The following is a 17,433-nucleotide window of genomic DNA, read 5'->3' as shown; positions in this document are numbered from 1 at the left end:
CTCAGGATTACGAAGAACTCAGAGCAAGAACGATGCTATTTGGGTAATTGTAGACCGACTCACAAAGTGCGCGCATTTCATAGCGGTTAACATGACATACTCACTAGAGATATTAGCAAGGATATATGTGAAGGAAGTAGTGAGACATCATGGAATACCGGCAAGCATAGTTTCGGATAGAGATCCGCGATTTACGTTACAATTTTGGAAGAGCCTACACAAAGCCTTGGGAACAAACTTGAAGTTTAGCTCAGCATATCACCCCAGACAGACGGACAGACAGAAAGAACCATTCAAACACTGGAAGATATGTTGCGAGCATGCGCTTTAGAAGAGCAAGGAAGTTGGGAAGATTGTTTGCCATTAGTGGAGTTTTCATATAACAATAGCTTCCACTCAAGCATAGGAATGGCACCATTTAAAGCATTGTACGAAAGGAAGTGTAGAACCCCATTAAGTTGGTTTGATGAAGGAGATAAGCTAGTACTAGGACCCGACGTAGTGCAGGATATGTCGGAAAAGGTGAAAGGAATTAGGGAGAAGCTTAAGATAGCACAAGATAGGCAGAAAGCTTACTATGACCGTAGGAGAAAGCCTTTAGAGTTTGAAGAGGGAGACCATGTTTTCCTCAGAGCTAACCAAATTATAGGGATAGGAAGGTCAATTAAGTCGAAAAAGATTACACCAAAATATTTAGGACCTTACCAAATCCTTAGGAAAGTAGGAACATCAGCCTACCAGGTGGCGTTACCGCCATCTTTGTCAAACTTGCACGATGTGTTTCATGTTTCCCAAACAAAGAAATACATTCCCTACCCTTCTCAAGTGATAAGACCTGAACATATACAACTCAAGGAGAACTTAACATACACGGCCGAACCTAAAAAGATATTGGATAGAAGGATGAAACAACTTAGGAAAAAGGAAATCTCATTAGTGAAAGTTGCTTGGAGTGAGGGGGAAAATGAGGAAGCTACTTGGGAATTAGAGGAGGATATGAGAAGGACAAACCCTCAACTGTTTAGTATCTTAGGATGTGAATTTCGAGGACGAAATTCTCAAAAAGGAGGGGAGAGTGTAACATCCCACCAACCAGGTAACGACCTCGTAGGAGATACAAAACCCTAGAAAGTCGGAATAGGCAAATACGCACTAACAATCTAACTATACTATAAAATATATATAATATATATATAATATGTGTGTGTGTATGCATGTATATTTTACTATATTGCTTGTTTGCACGTAAACCGAGACGTCGGTCAATCGACTGAACCCTAGGATTTGTGTGCCGCTGACTCAAGCATGCAATCAGCCATTGCACCATGCAAGCATCACTTCTGATTACTTCTGCAGCCTCCCAAACTCCTCCCACGCAACCAGAAGCCCTAGGTTAATCATCATGCATGAAAACCTATTGGTGATGCAACCTTGAAAATGCTTAAGCTTGGATTAGCCATTTAATCACTTTTCAGCCTATATAAACGGTACCATTCGACTCCACACGACCCTAGCATCACATTGAGTCCCTTGAAACCCTCAGAGAGTGCCCAGAGAGCTTGAGAGAGGAGAAAAACCGAGAGGAAGTTCAGAAACTTCTTCTCTTCGAATCTCTCAAACCAGAGAGAGTTAGATCCTGATTCTTGTTCCATTGAGTTCCTGGAGTGGAGAGCAAGAGAATCGACTACTCGTGGTCACGTTTTGGTCGAGAAACGAAGCTTTCACCATCTCCGGCGAAGCTCCGGCGACCACCGAACCTGTAACGCGCCTTTTCTTCCACCTCCGAGCACTTCAGCCACACCCACGAGAACCATTCAACTCCCCACAACCTGTAGATCAAGTCCCAGTACCTGGAGTAGCACGGCGGTCACGTTTCACGATTCTCCGATCGTCTTCTCCGGCAGTCTCTGCGTTTTCCGACGAGTAAGCTTCTGAAACTCGCCAATTTTAGCTTGTTTTCGATCCAAATTGATCCCTTGAGCATCTTAGGACATAGATAGGAAGCTTTAGACTAGTTTTAAGGCCTGAATTGTTAGGAATCAATGAGAACCGATCCAAGGTCTTTGAAGCTCGAAAAGGCTATCGGGTTGAGCTTCTGAGAGTGAATTGGCCTGCAAACAGGATTAGTTTATGCTTCTGAAACGTCATAGGAGCTTTTAGGATAGTTAATTTTAGCAATAGAGCCCTGAAGAGGAAAGCCCCAATTTCACCTTGTGGGCAGCCTCTGAAATCGTGAATTGGCACAGTTAGAGTGCCCTGAAACTGAAATTGATGATTCCATTGAACTCAGAAGGTAGAAAACTATAGGAATAGACTATTAGATGTTAACATTAGGCTCAGTTTATAGATTTCTTAGTTTGCAAGTAGACTTTGAATTAAGTGCTTAAAATAAGTGATTCTGAACCTGAGGTTAAGCTGAGAACAGTAAAATGTGCTTAATAGAACCTGAAACCAGTAGGATAATAACCAGGTAAAGACTTAGGAATTGTAACTTAGTCATAGAATTAATTTACATAATATGGCTTAAGTAACTACAAATAATTAAGTAGAAATATTTTAGCTTAAGTTAGATTATTAGATTAATGACTTAGAAATAATGAAATCAGATTATGAGGACGTATAGGACTTGAGGACAGTAATGGTAACATAGAAGGAATTATAGGAATTAGCTATTAGAAAATGAAATTAGTTTACATAATGTAACTAGATGATTAAGTTGTTGTTTTTAAATTAGTAATTAACCTAAGTGGATGAGTTAGTCACTTAAAACTAATTAGGTCAGATTAATGGACATGCAAAATATAGGTTACACCCTAGTTAGTTGAGATCAAGACTAAGTTAGAATGACTCTAGTTTGGTAGCAAAAAGGAATAATAATAAAAATAATAATAATAATAATAATGATAATAATAGCAACGAACGATTTATTGCCTCGATTAGCTTATCTTGACCCAAGCATAATTAGTGATGTAGAGGGAGCTATCACAGACACACACGATCCTCTATTGGTAAAGGTTAAAGGTAAGGGGGTTATACAAGACCTTGTCTTGGTACACAACTAATAAGTTGAACGTTATTACGGTAGAAAGCATATAATTACTTGCTTATATGTTATTGGATGCATGATTGGATGTTGTGCTAGAAGAGTGAATGTTGAATGAATTATTGTGCTGAATTGCTGTGACTTTGATCCATGATTGAAGTGATGCACAGTAGAAAGGGATGATAGTACACTATGGGATATAGTGGTGCCTAGGATTATAAGTGACATGGTATTAGGATTGTTCCTGATACGGTAAGCATCTGAGGTAGTAGGAAGAGGGAAGAGATAATCCCCGATTTAATGTGTTATTGATACTTGTTTTTGAAAATTAAACCACCTATAACACCTTAGGATTACCCGTAGGATAGGTAGAGCAATAAAAGGAATAATGAAAGTAATATAGGCAAGTGAGCCCTTTTCTCTAAGCAATTAAAAGTACATAACCATTAACGGCGGATTAGAACTCCCGCTTGTATTCCTAGAACTACTTGATCTTATTAAAGATCTCACCTCTATAATTACTATGGTGTACTTACTTTAAGTAAGGCTGCAGATGCTTGTTTCTAATTTATTAGAAACTTAATGGAAGTATAAGGGGGAGATGATTGATATTTGAAAATACACTTAAGGAGCAATAAGGAGTAGGAAAGTACTGTCACTACCACAAAGAGAGTGGGAATACAGAGACGCCAAAGGTGGTCATGTTAAGAGATGAATTGACCCGGGATTTACACGACAGTACACCTCTCACGTCCGTCTCGGCAGGACCCCTGAGGTCGGGATTGGCATGATGTTTAAGGCAAAGAGTTGCGTTGTGTACTTCTGTCTGTGAGCTACTGAGCGATCACTGTCCGGTAAAGAGTGGACTGTAAGGAGTGTCCATGTTCCTGAGATGACTTTCCGAAGATAAGGAAGCAATAGCTTCGGGCCCTTAAATTATACTCATCACATGATAAATAAAATAATAAAAAGGTTGGCGATGAACTCACCATTTCCTACGAAGTAGTGAGAGAAGTCAATTCGAAGGACGGAGGAATAAGGTTGATTTAACCACGTTGAATTATTGATTGTGTTTGTTAACATGTGTGTGATTAATGATATGTTGGCTTATGTCTTAACGTTTATCTTATCTGATGTGTATTATTGTGCAAGTTGCGTATTACTCACCCTTGCACTTATTTTTATAAAAGCAGATAACAGGTGCGACAATGAGCTTCCCTCCAGTCCTCGCGATCCACGCTGATTTCCCGTCCGGTGCTGGCTGGCATGTTGACCCAGTTATCGGATACTGCTTTTATCAGGGACTCACAATTTTGTGGTGCAGGGATCCAGGAGCAGGACACATCGGTTTCCAGTGACACTCTCGATGGTGTTCTCATTCTTCCTGCCGACCCACGCTGAGCACGTTGGTCCGCAGAGTCCAGGCAGTCCACAGGTGCCATATTCACAGGCAGGCTAGCCTATGGAGACCGGAGAGCCTATCCCAGCAGTACTAGTCACCGTGGTGAGCCCACCAGGATCCCCAGATCAGAGAGTTCCGCAGACCCAGGAGTCTATGGGATCTCCTCCACCCCGGAGGAATTTGTCTTGCTTTTGGGTCACAGCCCGCATGCGAGTGAGATCCCCTAGATTCTCCCGAGATTCCAGGATTTACCGTCGCAGATTTCGGAGAGGCGAGGCGTCCGGAGTCAGGGAGTCAGAGCTGGGTCCGAGAGCAGAGCCAGGGTCAGTGCCAGCAGCCAGCGGGGGAGTCAGTGAGGAGGATCCGAGGGGATGAAGCCATATGGTCCGAGTTTCTGATGATGATGATGATTTATGTTTCTGTTTCTGTACCCTGATTACCTGTACCAGACTATGTGTTTGAGGGCATTGTGTCCTCTTTATGTGTTGTCTTCTTACCTGTAGACTTATGCGGTGGATCCGTGCACCAACTATGCATGTTATGCATGATTTGTGTGGTTTATACCGTCACTCTCCGTAGTCTTAAGTTAGGAGGTCGGAATACCTGGGGATGTTAAGGGAGACGCGCGAGTACTCTTTACTCTCGCGATCCCGGCCTAATGAGGAAACCCTAAGAAGAAGAAAAAAATGGTTCACTATTTCACGTAGCCTGCTCACTCCTGAATGATGGAGTTAGGGAGAACTCGTCACTTAAGGAAGTATGCTAAAGTCTTAGTCAAGAAGTTTGGTTTAGAGAAGTCAGGTCTCAAAAGAACTCCAGCTACAACTCATGTGAAATTAACCAAGGATGAGCAGGGAGAAGATGTTGATCAAAGTCTCTACATAAGCATGATAGGAAGCTTATTGTATCTTACTTCCAGCAGACTAGATTGTTGGTGTTTGTGCTAGATATCAAGCTGCTCCTAAGACAAGCCATCTACTGCAAGTAAAGAGGATCATCAAGTACATCAATGCTACAAGTGATTATGGTATTCTATATACTCATGATACAAACTCTTCTCTAGTTGGCTATAGTGATGCAGATTGGGCAGGAAGTGCAAATGATAGGAAAAGCACATCAGGAGGTTGTTTCTTCTTAGGAAATAACTTGATCTCATGGTTCAGTAAGAAGAAGAATTGTGTATCATTATCAACTGCAGAAGCTGAGTACATTGCTGCTGGAAGTAGTTGCACACAACTCATGTGGACGAAGCAAATGCTCAAGGAGTATGATGTTGAACAGGATGTCATGACATTGTATTGCGATAATCTCAGTGCAATTAATATTTCCAAGAGTCCAATACATCATAGCACAACCAAGCATATTGACATAAGACACCACTTTATCAGGGATTTGTTGGAGGATAAAATTGTCACTTTGGAGCATGTTACCACAGAGAAGCAATTGGCTGACATTTTTACAAAACCCCTTGATGCAAGTACATTTGACAAACTAAGAGGAAATCTCGGAATTTGCCTCTTTGAAGGAGCATAGCAATTAACGCTCCTAAAGGTGTTAACGGCTAGTTTTACTTTAATTATCATTAACTGTCGTTGTGACATCAACAAAGAGAGGTTTGCTTCATTGCCCAACTGCTATATAACCACCTCCAACGGGAAAATTGTCTCATCACAACCACTTGTCATTCTTGTTTTTACAATTCTCATTCACGTTCATTTTCATTTGTTCATCAATTCTCTGTGTTCAATTTGTTGTTGTTCTCATCTCATCATGTCTCAAGCATCAGGAAAGAAAGACTCTGTCAAAGCCAAGATTGAAAGAACTTCACTCGGTGTGAAATGCATATGTCTCAAGATTGGTTCTTCAAAATCAAAGAAAGACTCTGTGAAGAAGAAAGCTAGAAAACCTGCAAGGAAGGTGTACCAGTCCAAGACTCGTGATGAGGCTCCATCGAATGTTCCTGTTTATGAGGATGTCACATATAAAGAGGAGGTTTCTACTGAAAACTCCCCTATTTGTCCCAATCAAGATGATGTGCCCGATGTTAGGGCTTCTGATCCTGAAGATGTTCCTGACCAAGAAATTTCTGGAAAGGAATCCACTGCTCATGAAGATTCAAGTTTACCCACTCAATCTCATGGCTCCTCTTTGAAGGTATGAAAAACGATAGAAAGGGAGGTTTGAATAGCGTTTTATAACTAAAAACTTAACCCACTTGAGATTTAAATAAATCTCTTTTATCACCAATGATAAAAGTGCAGAGATAAGAGATAATAGATAAGGAAAGCACAAATATGATTTTATCCTGGTTCACTTGATAAATCCTTCAAGCTAATCCAGTCCACCCGTTAAGGTGATTTCTTCCTTCTTAGAATGAAGGCAATCCACTAATCAGAGTTTTGTTACAACTGCACTTGCTACCTGCAAAGTGACTAACAATACACTGACTTAGCTAACACTAAGATTCACTCTCTTAGTCTTCTCTAGGATCCGATCAACCTTGATCTCCTAAAGGTAAATCAAACAACTGTTTGAAGGTTTAGGGTTTACAAATAAATGCTTCTTGGAAAGCTGATAGTAACACACTTAGTTCTATTTGAAGAAAGATTGCTAAGAAGATATTTGAATTTTTGCTTGCGAGTAAACAAGTTTGTTAGGCGGCATCTTTCAATCTTCAGCCTCTTTATATACTCCAAGGATTAGGGATATGGAATTACTAGGTTCTGCTGTGGCTGAATCAGTTAGGTAAGGTCGTCAGGAATGGTACAATTGCTTTTGTACTTTGGATGGCGACATGACCTTCAACCTTGTTGACTTCTGATCAGAGTGATGCTTCATCTTGGAACTTGTGAAGCTTGATGATCAGAGTCAGAGGGAAGCTTGGATCATCTGACCTTTGTACCTTCTGCTTCTGGACTCAGAGGAGAAGTACTTGGTCTTCAGAGCCAGCTTACTCTTGGACTGCAGAGTCTTCACTGCTCAGCTTCTGATGCTTCAGAGCTTCTGATCCTTCAGAGCGTCTGATCCTTCATAGCGTCTGATCCTTCAGAGTGTCTGATCCTTCAGAGCTTCTAGTGAGCTGAATCCATATAAGAGCTTTATAATCTTTTGATCTTCGGAAGCTTGATCTACTGTTCAGTTTGAACATAGTACGTGCGAAAGCATTGCAGAGGTTACTCTTTGAGCATTGTACTTCTGAATCATGTGAGATAGGACCAGAGTCTTGGCCTGTCATTTGAACACTCAGAAAACAACGTTAGAGTACCATAATTGTTCATACTTAATAGTTAACTTGTAATCATCAAAACATAGAGTTGTACTACTAGATCAAAACTTGATCTTACAATCTCCCCCTTTTTGATGATGACAAAACCAAGTATTTTGATGAACAATTCATAAACAATAAACTTAATTCACTCAGAGTTTAGAGAATAAAGATAAACTTATCCTGAGGTGAATGGTTTATGTTGCTCATTTTGAATCCAAGTCACAGCTTGATTATGAGCTTAGCTCCCCCTGAATCTAGGACTTAATGAAAATATTAGTAATATCTAGATTCTGAGCCAAATAATAAAAGAGTCCAGAGTAAGAATATATGACATAGATGAGATGAAATAATCAGAGCGCATAAGTATTCAGAGTCATGAGCAGAGTAAAGGTATCAGAGTCAACTAGTATCACTTCAGAGGAAGTGAAAATGTATTCCTTGTATTTGCCCAGTGACACATCTATGGTCATAAGAGTGGAACTCTTAAATTCTCCAAAAGGAAAAAGAAATCACACTAGCACAGCTTACACATCAAAAACTGGGTTATACTCCCCCTTTTTGTCATAAGCAAAAAGCACGGGGTGTGAAAAACTTAGCTTGAAGTACTAGGTACTCCCCCTAAGTGTAAAAAGATTGAGAAAAGAAAAAGAAATTAAAGAAAAATTTTAAAGAAAAATGTTTTTAATTAATGTATATGCAGAAGATTAAATGAATAAGGTTGAACGTTTACCACCGGCCAAGGAGTTAAGGTAAACTTTTGCTACCAATAAATAATCCTCGAGAAACTGCTTCAGCATTAACTTCTGTAGACTGAACTTAGCTTATAAATAGCGGTTAAACCATATCAGTCTTTACATCTCATTTTCACTTGAACATAAAATTGCAATGGCATCCGTCATAGCATGCATCGAGCAATTGAGGAAGAAAGCCTTTGATGAAGATCTCTTCATCAATGTACGCCATCCAGAGGAACCGAGCGTCTATACCCTGACAAACCGGCTATTAGGCATGAGCCTGAGTCCAGAAATGGACAACATCCTCAGACGCTTCCTCAGATTCATGGAAGAAATGCAATTTTTCTTCCAGAAGGAGCTGGAACTGTATGAGGAAATCAGAGCAACAGAGGCGGCTCTGGAGACGTTGGCGGAGGGTCCTGAGAGGCAGGAGCTGCGCCAGAGCTTAGTCCTCTTAGAGCATAGGCAGCATCATCTGGAGCTTGAGAAGGCAGCAATGCGTAGGCAATGTAGAGAATTGAGGAAAAATCCTGCCTTTTAGGTGTATCAACCATTGTATGAAGTTTCTTATTAATCAATAAAAATTTTGTTTCTTAGTTAATGTTATGAGTGAAAATTGATTGTATGATAAACAAGTAATTATGCACCACATAATGAAAACGATAATTTAATAAACGGAAAATAGATAAAGGAACATAGTTCAAAGAGAAAACACATAAGTATAGGAAAGAAAAACAGAGGAAAAGAGAGTTCCTTAAGCTAGGTTTTAGGTGTCCTCCTTAGAAGCTCGGTGCACATTTCTTTCCAACTCTGAAGAAGAACTTCATGAGAATCAAGCCTTTGTTCAATGATATCAATCCTTGAACCTGACTGAGGTTGGGTAGACGTTGTAGCTTGATCAGAGTGAGGAACTTGAGCAGATGTGGAGGCAACATCAGTAACTAGAACAATTCTAAGTGCTTGATTTCTGAGTGCCTCAGCTTTAGCTTGTAATTTAGCTGCTTGTTCCAGAACTTGCAACCTTGCAGCTTCACGTTGTTCTGCTTCAATCCTTGCAGCTTCTTCTTCTTGTTCCTTCTTCTTTCTGGTTTCTTCAATAACAGTATAGAGCTATTCTCTCATCAGCTGTTCATTTAGAGCTTTTCTTCTTCTGAGGCGTTGATTGGCAGCTTCAACACACTTGTTCTTTTCAGCATTTAGAAACCCCACCATTACTGGAACTTGATCAACCAGCCAAGAACACAGATGATCCCAGTCCTCAACAACCATGTCTGGATGCTCACTTAGATCAGTGCGACCATGCACATTACGAACCTTTAAAGATGCTTCATGATTAAATGAGTTGATGCAATCAAGGAGGGTGTTTGGTCCAGAGTAGGTGTAGGGAACAAGAGAGAGGTTTGGTTCAGGTGTTGAAGAGTTATTGCTACTTGCAACCTCAGAAAGAGAACCAATCTGCAAAGTCTGATGTGCAGATATGTTGGTCTCAGGGTTTTGATGAGAGGTTTCAGTCTCAGGGTTTGATGATTTGTCTGGGGAATGATTTGAGACTGATTCATCATTCTCTGGAAGAGGAGAATGAGGAGGAGGAGGTGGAGGAGGCATTGAAGCCAGAGGAACCGCTTGGATTGGGGAATCCGGAGCAACCAGAGGTTCTAGCCTGGGTCCAGAGGAGCGGTTAGGACTTGGAACATTAAGAAAATTTGCAGGTTTTTCTGAAACTCTTTCTCTAACAAGTTGAAATAATTGTTGAGCAGCTTCAGATTTATTGGAAGGAGAAGAAAAAAGTACATTGGTACGATTGGAAATAGTGGGACACGGAGAGAGATCTATTCTTTCAGAGTGTTCCTCATCTGAGTGATCAGAGGGTTGAGGCTCAGAGTTGGATTTCTCAGGGTTTGGCATCTCTTGAGCTTGTGTCTCAGAAATTATTGGTTCAGAGGATTGTGGATTGTATGGAAGAATAATGGGTGAGGTTGAAGCAGAGGGTTTGTTAGCTTGGAGCATTTTCCAGAGGGGTTCTTCCTCAATGGAAGGCTGGAAGAATGAGGCCCTAGGGGGTGAAGGATGAGAAGTTGGTTGATTGATTGGTGTGGGTTCAGGATTGGTTTCATCATGAATTGCATCAAGCAAAATTAAATCATCATCTGAAAGAACAACAAACTTACTTGAAGCTCTAGCTGCAGATCTTGTGACTCAGGTAGAAGGTGCAGTTCTAGCAGGCTCCTGAGTTGGTTGCAGATGAGTGACTTGAGTCACAATCCTGACTCTCTTGGCCTTCTTCTGAGGCGGTGGTTCATCATCATCATTGTCATCACCATCAGAGGGATCATTCTCCTCAGAGGCTTCAACTTGCTTTCTCTTAGTCTTCCTCTTCTTGGGAGATTCAAAGTCAGGAGGATCTGGAAGTTTCTTGAAGAATTCATCCACATCAATCTCATAGCCTTGCAGTCTCAAATCAGCAAGATAGATTCTGATTGCCTCTGGGTCATCAGCCTCGGACCAGAGGGGGTAGTCCTTCAAATGGGTTCTTCTTCTTAGTCTTGCATCAGCAATTTTGACTTCAGCCTTTGTTTCTATCAGGCCCATTGTAACGCCCCGATTTCTCAAGCGTCAAGTAATTACCAAAATTTCGCAAATAATTTTCGCCGATTCATTTACTCTTCTTTATTTACTGATAAGGGTTCATTTTTCCTTTTTAGAAAACTCTTTATTATCACGTCTCCAAAAAACTTCTTTATCCTAACTCCGACGAAAGAACAATAAATATAAACAGCGGAATAATAATGATAACTTGAAATAAAGTCATAATCAACGTCGCGCATTAAATGACATCATCATAAAATAACTGTAACACCCCGATTTCGGTGGCGTCACTTTAGTAACCAAAAGAAATACTTAAGCGGAAAAACGTGAATTATTTTTTTTTTCCGACAATATAACTAAAGACAAAAATAATAAACACCTCAACAAAAGATAAAAGAAACTAATGTACAACTATATATACATGCCCTGCTAGTACCTACCACGTCACGAGTAACCTCCAGTGACGGGTGACAGAAAGAAAGTAACGCCCGAAGGCAATATGTACAGTCCAAGGTAAAATACTGTGTCCGCAACACTATACCTCAAAAACTGAGAACAAGTTGGCCCAGCGGCCTAAGAAAAGACCTCCTAAATCCAACCAGCTCTCTGTGATCTCCATAGGAAAACCACACAAAAAGCTACCGGTAGGAAACTACCCTGTCCCGAATCTGAAAACATGACGGTCAGAGCTACGACACTACTCCTACACTAATCCCAACTCGAGGAGCCCACACTAGCACTCGATCCTACACGCTAGCGCGGTCGTCGTCCGAATCTGCATCCAGGACAACTAAGTCGACATACACAATCCTACCCTCTCTATCCACCCTGACGCGCTCCTGCACTGGTCTCTCGGGCTCGGGGCCCGAACCATGATCCTCGATAACAGCAGCAGTAAACGAACTGGACTCCGTCGAAGTCCCACCCACTGGCACCTCCTCAGAGGGGTCCTCATCATCCGAAGATGATGGTGGTGGTGGTGGTCCTCCCAAGCCGGGTCCACAATGCACGCCGGGCGGCAAGTTGAAGCTCAATATATGTCTCCTCAATACCCCCTCCGTCAAGCGTCTGAAACGGTCCACACGGTCCTCCATGATCCGGTCGGTGTAGGTCGCACGGTGGCCTACGGGGTCGACCACCCATGCACCTGGGTCGTCCTGGTCAAGCATCTCGAATCTGGTCCCCCCCGAAGGGCTGACCATCGTAAACCAATCCGCCATACTCATCTGACAATGGCGTAGTCCGCCCAAACACACACAGAAGACGCGAGGGTCAACTCCAAAGAATTATATAAATAATAAAACTAGATATATAGGATAATGATTATTAGCCTCTCAGGCTTAGAAGTTTAGGGATAACATCCTAGGGTTGCATGTATCACAATGAATATAAAAGATCATAATAACAATTATCATGCCTCAAATAGGATAAACAAGTACCAATCACACTCAGCAACTAAGTCAGAATGTATGTTGCATGAAATGCAATGCTGGTTAATGTAACACCCCGATTTCGGTGGCGTCACTTTAGTAACCAAAATAAACTTAATGCGGAAAAACGTGAATATTTTTTTTTCTTTCGATAATAACTAAGACAAGACTGAATTAGATAAAACCCAAATGCGAAAAGCAATAAAGCTAATATGCAATATATATGACGGCCCCCGCTGTAAATAGCTAGCCACGTCACGAGTAAACCTCCAGTGATGGGTAAGAGAGTGTAACGCCCGTAGGCAATATATACAAACCAAATGAAAAGGTGAAGTACCCGCAACACTATCCCTCAAAACTGAGAATCAGCTGACCCAATGGCCTGAAAATAAGACCTCCTAAGTCCAACCAACTCTCTGTGATCCCCGTAAGGAAACCACACCAAAAAGCTATAGGTGGGAAACTACCCTGTCCCCAAAGAAACAAATGATGTTCAGAGCTAAGACTCTACTCCTACACTAATCCCATCTCGAGGAGCTCACACTAACACTCATTCCTACATGCTAGCGTGATCGTCGTCCGAATTTGAAATTCAGAACGACCTAGTCTATGTACACCATCCGTCCTCCTCTCGCTACCGCGATACGCTCCAGTTCCCGCATCTCAACCCTAGTTCCTCCCGAAGGATGAACCATCATGAATCAGCCCGCCGAAGACATCTGACAAAGGGCGTTTGTTCGCCAAAGCACACACAGAAGACGCGAGGGTCAACTCCAAAGAATTATATAAATAATACCACCAATAGATACCGATAAAAGATTAGCCACTTAGGCTTATAACTAGGGATAACATCCTAGGGTTGCATTATTCCACAAAGAATATAACGACTGTAAATCACAGTTAACATGCATCAAGTAGAACTAACAAGTATCAAACACACTCATCAACTAAGTCAGAATGCATGTTGCATGAGATGATATGGCGGTTAACCCAGTTAACCAAATGCATTCCGGAAACGGATGGACATCAAACGGATCAATCCTAGCACCAGCAACGGTGGGACCATTCTGCCCGCGTGCCTCTTACACCAAACATAGGTATGGACATCAACGAGTCAATCCTAGCACCAGCAACGGTGGGACCATTTCTGCTCGTGTGCCTCTGGGATGGACATCAAACGGATCAATCCTAGCACCAGCAACGGTGGGACCATTCTGCCCGCGTGTCTCTTACACCAAACCAAGGTAGCCAGATCAGCCGTAACCCGTAGGTCTGCCATTTCGGTCTGCTACAAGAGACGTCTACAGACGCTCTTACACGGAAATCCGGGTCTTATGACCATTTTGGAATCCGACGAGGTCCAGAGTACGTCCTGTGTTAATACCTCATTAATGTTGCATGAATGCAGGATGATTAGTCAAACAACGTCTCCGAATCTCACTCGACACGTCGCCACGTGTTCTAGGTAAATTAAAGTCTCTAAAAGCTTACCCTAAGGTAAAGTCGATTCTGCGACAAAATAATATCCTTTTTAGTCTTATCGCAAATCCTATAAGTTCTCGGGATCTCCTAATCCCCAAATGACTCCAGAGAATGTCTCGATCCACAAACATCATAACAAGGCCCGAATCTCATTCGTCCTATCAAACTTTCTCAAAACTCTCAAAATAAAATCGGCATGACCTGCCCGCTATTCTCACCATTCAGAATCTCAGATCTCATTGCATAAGTATAAATAACTCAGCACAACCAATCAACATGTCATATATCAATATATTAAACAATAACCACATAGCACTTAGCATATAAGGCATGCACCACACATCCTAAATTACCCAATTAGCACTTAGCATGAAGATTCAATCTCAAAAGCATTCAGTAGATGCATCATCTACATTGTCAGCCGAAGCCTCAGAAAACGTTTTTCCAATCAAGCACAAACAATTGCATAAACAGTAAACAATGTCGAAAGCATCGACCCTAAGCATTAACTAGAGATTCAGTGAGTAGCCCTCACCTGTAGATTCTCCAGGACGATCTCCTAACACTTGTTCACAATCAAAGGCTTGCTCCTCTGGGAATTCCTCAAAATCACCTTTAGAGCAAAACCACAGAAATACTATTAGAATCTATCGAAAACTAAGCTATCGATACTTACTAAGGTTACTCGAAGTAATCTATACTCTAAGGTACGATAATCTAGCGCGAAAAGACAAGTTTTCGGAAAAGGAAATTTCCTCCTCCCCCTTTAATAGCTCACGGCCACTTTTGGTAATTATGGGGCTCGATTTTTCTTCGATCAAACTTGGTTCCTATGCTTTCATAAGCCGTAACTAAGGGTATTCTGAACTCGGAAATCCGGGTCTTATGACCATTTTGGAATCCGACGAGGTCCAGAGTACGTCCTGTGTTAATACCTCATTAATGTTGCATGAATGCAGGATGATTAGTCAAACAACGTCTCCGAATCTCACTCGACACGTCGCCACGTGTTCTAGGTAAATTAAAGTCTCTAAAAGCTTACCCTAAGGTAAAGTCGATTCTGCGACAAAAGACACATTCTTCACAACAGCACATAACCCACGATGATCTCCAAATCATCCGACTCATCTCAATCCGATGGTCACAACTGCTCAACGAGCACAGAGTATCACACTCTCGGAAACTAACGGTTTCCCGGACTTATCCCCAGGATAGCCCAACAACACATAGCTGCTCCAACAGCACAAGAGTATCAACATACTCAACACTTCTCAACTTTCTCAACACTTGGATCCGACGACACTTCTCGTTTTCCAAAAACTAAGATTTGCATCCAAAGCTTCCTTTCGAGTTTATTATCTTTATTTAAAGATTTAGAGGTTGTTTAATGCCTTATGAGTTTTCTTTTCAAAATAATATCCTTTTTAGTCTTATCGCAAATCCTATAAGTTCTCGGGATCTCCTAATCCCCAAATGACTCCAGAGAATGTCTCGATCCACAAACATCATAACAAGGCCCGAAAAATTATCGGATCAAAAACTGTCGCAGGGGTATTTTGGTCATGATTTTTAACTTAGGATTTTTCAAAACTGAAATCCCAAAAATAAAATTTTGCAGGGACGTCACCAACGACGTTTATGACAACTAATCCTACTAGCACTAAGCTAAGGCGATAGTCTTCATCCTAAAGGTTGAAGCTTTACACCAAAAACTCCAAAAATGGGTATTTTAGGCTCAAATTGATTCCGGCGGAATTCCGGCGACATAACGGAAAATCTAACCCGGCAGAAGTGATCTTGGGCGCATAAGGAAGAGGTTTAGAATCAGAAATGAAAGATTCAGGATAGTTTTGCAAAAACCCATAAACTATCCGCTCAGAAAACTCTACAGAAAAGCTATGGAAAAAGCGATCAGAGGTAAGGATTAGCGACTATACCTCGAAGCCTTGAAGTAGCAACTGATTGATCGACGATCAAGCAAACGATGAAGAAAATCTTCTCTTCTCCCTCCCTTGTAGAACTCGCGGCCTTGATGAAGAAAATGGAGGAAAATTTGAGTTTTTCTTCCTTTCTTTGCTATATATAAAGGTTGGAAATTCGCGGGAAAATGAAAGTTTCGCGAATCTGATTTTTCCGGCGTCATTCTCCGTGAATTAATAGATATGTTTTGGCAAAAGAATTCCAAAACTATAAAGAGGTCTCCTTGTATTTTTGGCAACTAATGCATAGTCGGTATAAAACTATTTTACCCGATAAGTTGCTTTTTGCATCGAATGTCGGAATAGAAAACTTCCTTTGGAAGAAAGATTGAAATCATCAAGAGAAATGGGTGTACGCGTGTAGAATATTCATTTGAAGCTCTGAATAGATAAAGTCTTCATTGTCGAGAAATTCTAGGGTTTTGAAATACCAGGAATTCGGTTTCGGAAAACTTCCGATGATTGGAATCGGACGTTCGTAGATCCTAGAGTTTCGCCTCGAAACGATTGTGATATATGGAAAAAGAGAAGTTCTAACATTTCTCTGAAGATTTTTGGAATTAACTGCCATCGTGCCTAAAAGTGAAAATTAGCTATATACTAGGGTTTCTGACCTAGGTTTAAGCGTAAAACGTTCGTGCTATAACTTTTATCGATCATAATGCAGTCCTTGAACTTTTCCTGAACTTTCTCCTTCATAAATATATTTCATTTAATAAACTTTCGTTCAGGTTTCCCTTCACATTACATCAACCCTAATCGTGAATAGGATTCTATTTACTTGGCATAAGTTTAAAAACTTGGGCCTTACATTACTACCCTCCAAAAAGAAAGTTTCGACCTCGAAACTTAAGGGTTAGCAAAACTCCGAATATTATTCCTTAGTCTTTTCCTCTAACTCTCATATAGCACCGTCCGTGTCTTCATTCCAAATAACTTTCACTAAAGCACTCTGCCTTAGTAGCAGGACGCTTTCCACGAGCAGTGTTCAGGGTTGGCTCCGTCTTGGGTGCTCTGCACTGACCGGCATTATGCCCCATTCTGTTACAATTAAAGCATTTGGGCCTTGTGTCGGGACAAGCATTAACATAGTGCCCCGGCTTCCCACATCTGAAACAGGTCATCTCCCTGTTCAAAGTCCGATCTCCAGAACCACCAGCAGTACCCGTCATGGGTCTGTAAGATCCTGCAGTAAACCCTTCTCCAGCAGGACGTTGATATGGCCTCCTGCTCTGAAATTTTCCTTGGCTTTGAAAATTTTGAGAGCCCGACCTCATCGGCCCTCCAGTTCCAACACGGTTCAACCTCCTATTCTTCATCAGCTCCACTTCCGTGGCTTTCTCCACCAACGACTGAAAACGCATGATTCCTAATGGCCTCACTGAGTCCTCAATATCAGGCCTCAGTCCATTCACAAAGCGCTTGCACATGTAGCGCTCATTCACATGGTCATGAAAGAATTGAAAATGCTTCGCCAAAGATTCCAGCTTGGAAGCAAATTCTGGTACC

General features: G+C 41.4%; 1 protein-coding gene across 1 annotated transcript; it reads left to right on the top strand.

Moving 5' to 3' along the window:
• The first annotated feature begins 408 nt into the window (after positions 1-408).
• Positions 409-4,444, top strand: LOC130736427 (uncharacterized). Its single transcript, XM_057588263.1, has 2 exons — positions 409-1,096; positions 4,368-4,444. Exons 1-2 carry the CDS (start codon positions 409-411, stop codon positions 4,442-4,444), a joined length of 765 nt encoding a protein of 254 aa, XP_057444246.1.
• The last annotated feature ends 12,989 nt before the right edge of the window (positions 4,445-17,433 follow it).

This window comes from Lotus japonicus, chromosome 2, assembly GCF_012489685.1.
Source record: "Lotus japonicus ecotype B-129 chromosome 2, LjGifu_v1.2".
Lineage (NCBI taxonomy): Eukaryota > Viridiplantae > Streptophyta > Magnoliopsida > Fabales > Fabaceae > Lotus > Lotus japonicus.
Note: the sequence above shows the minus strand (reverse complement) of the source record. Positions and strands in the feature narration are given on the sequence as shown.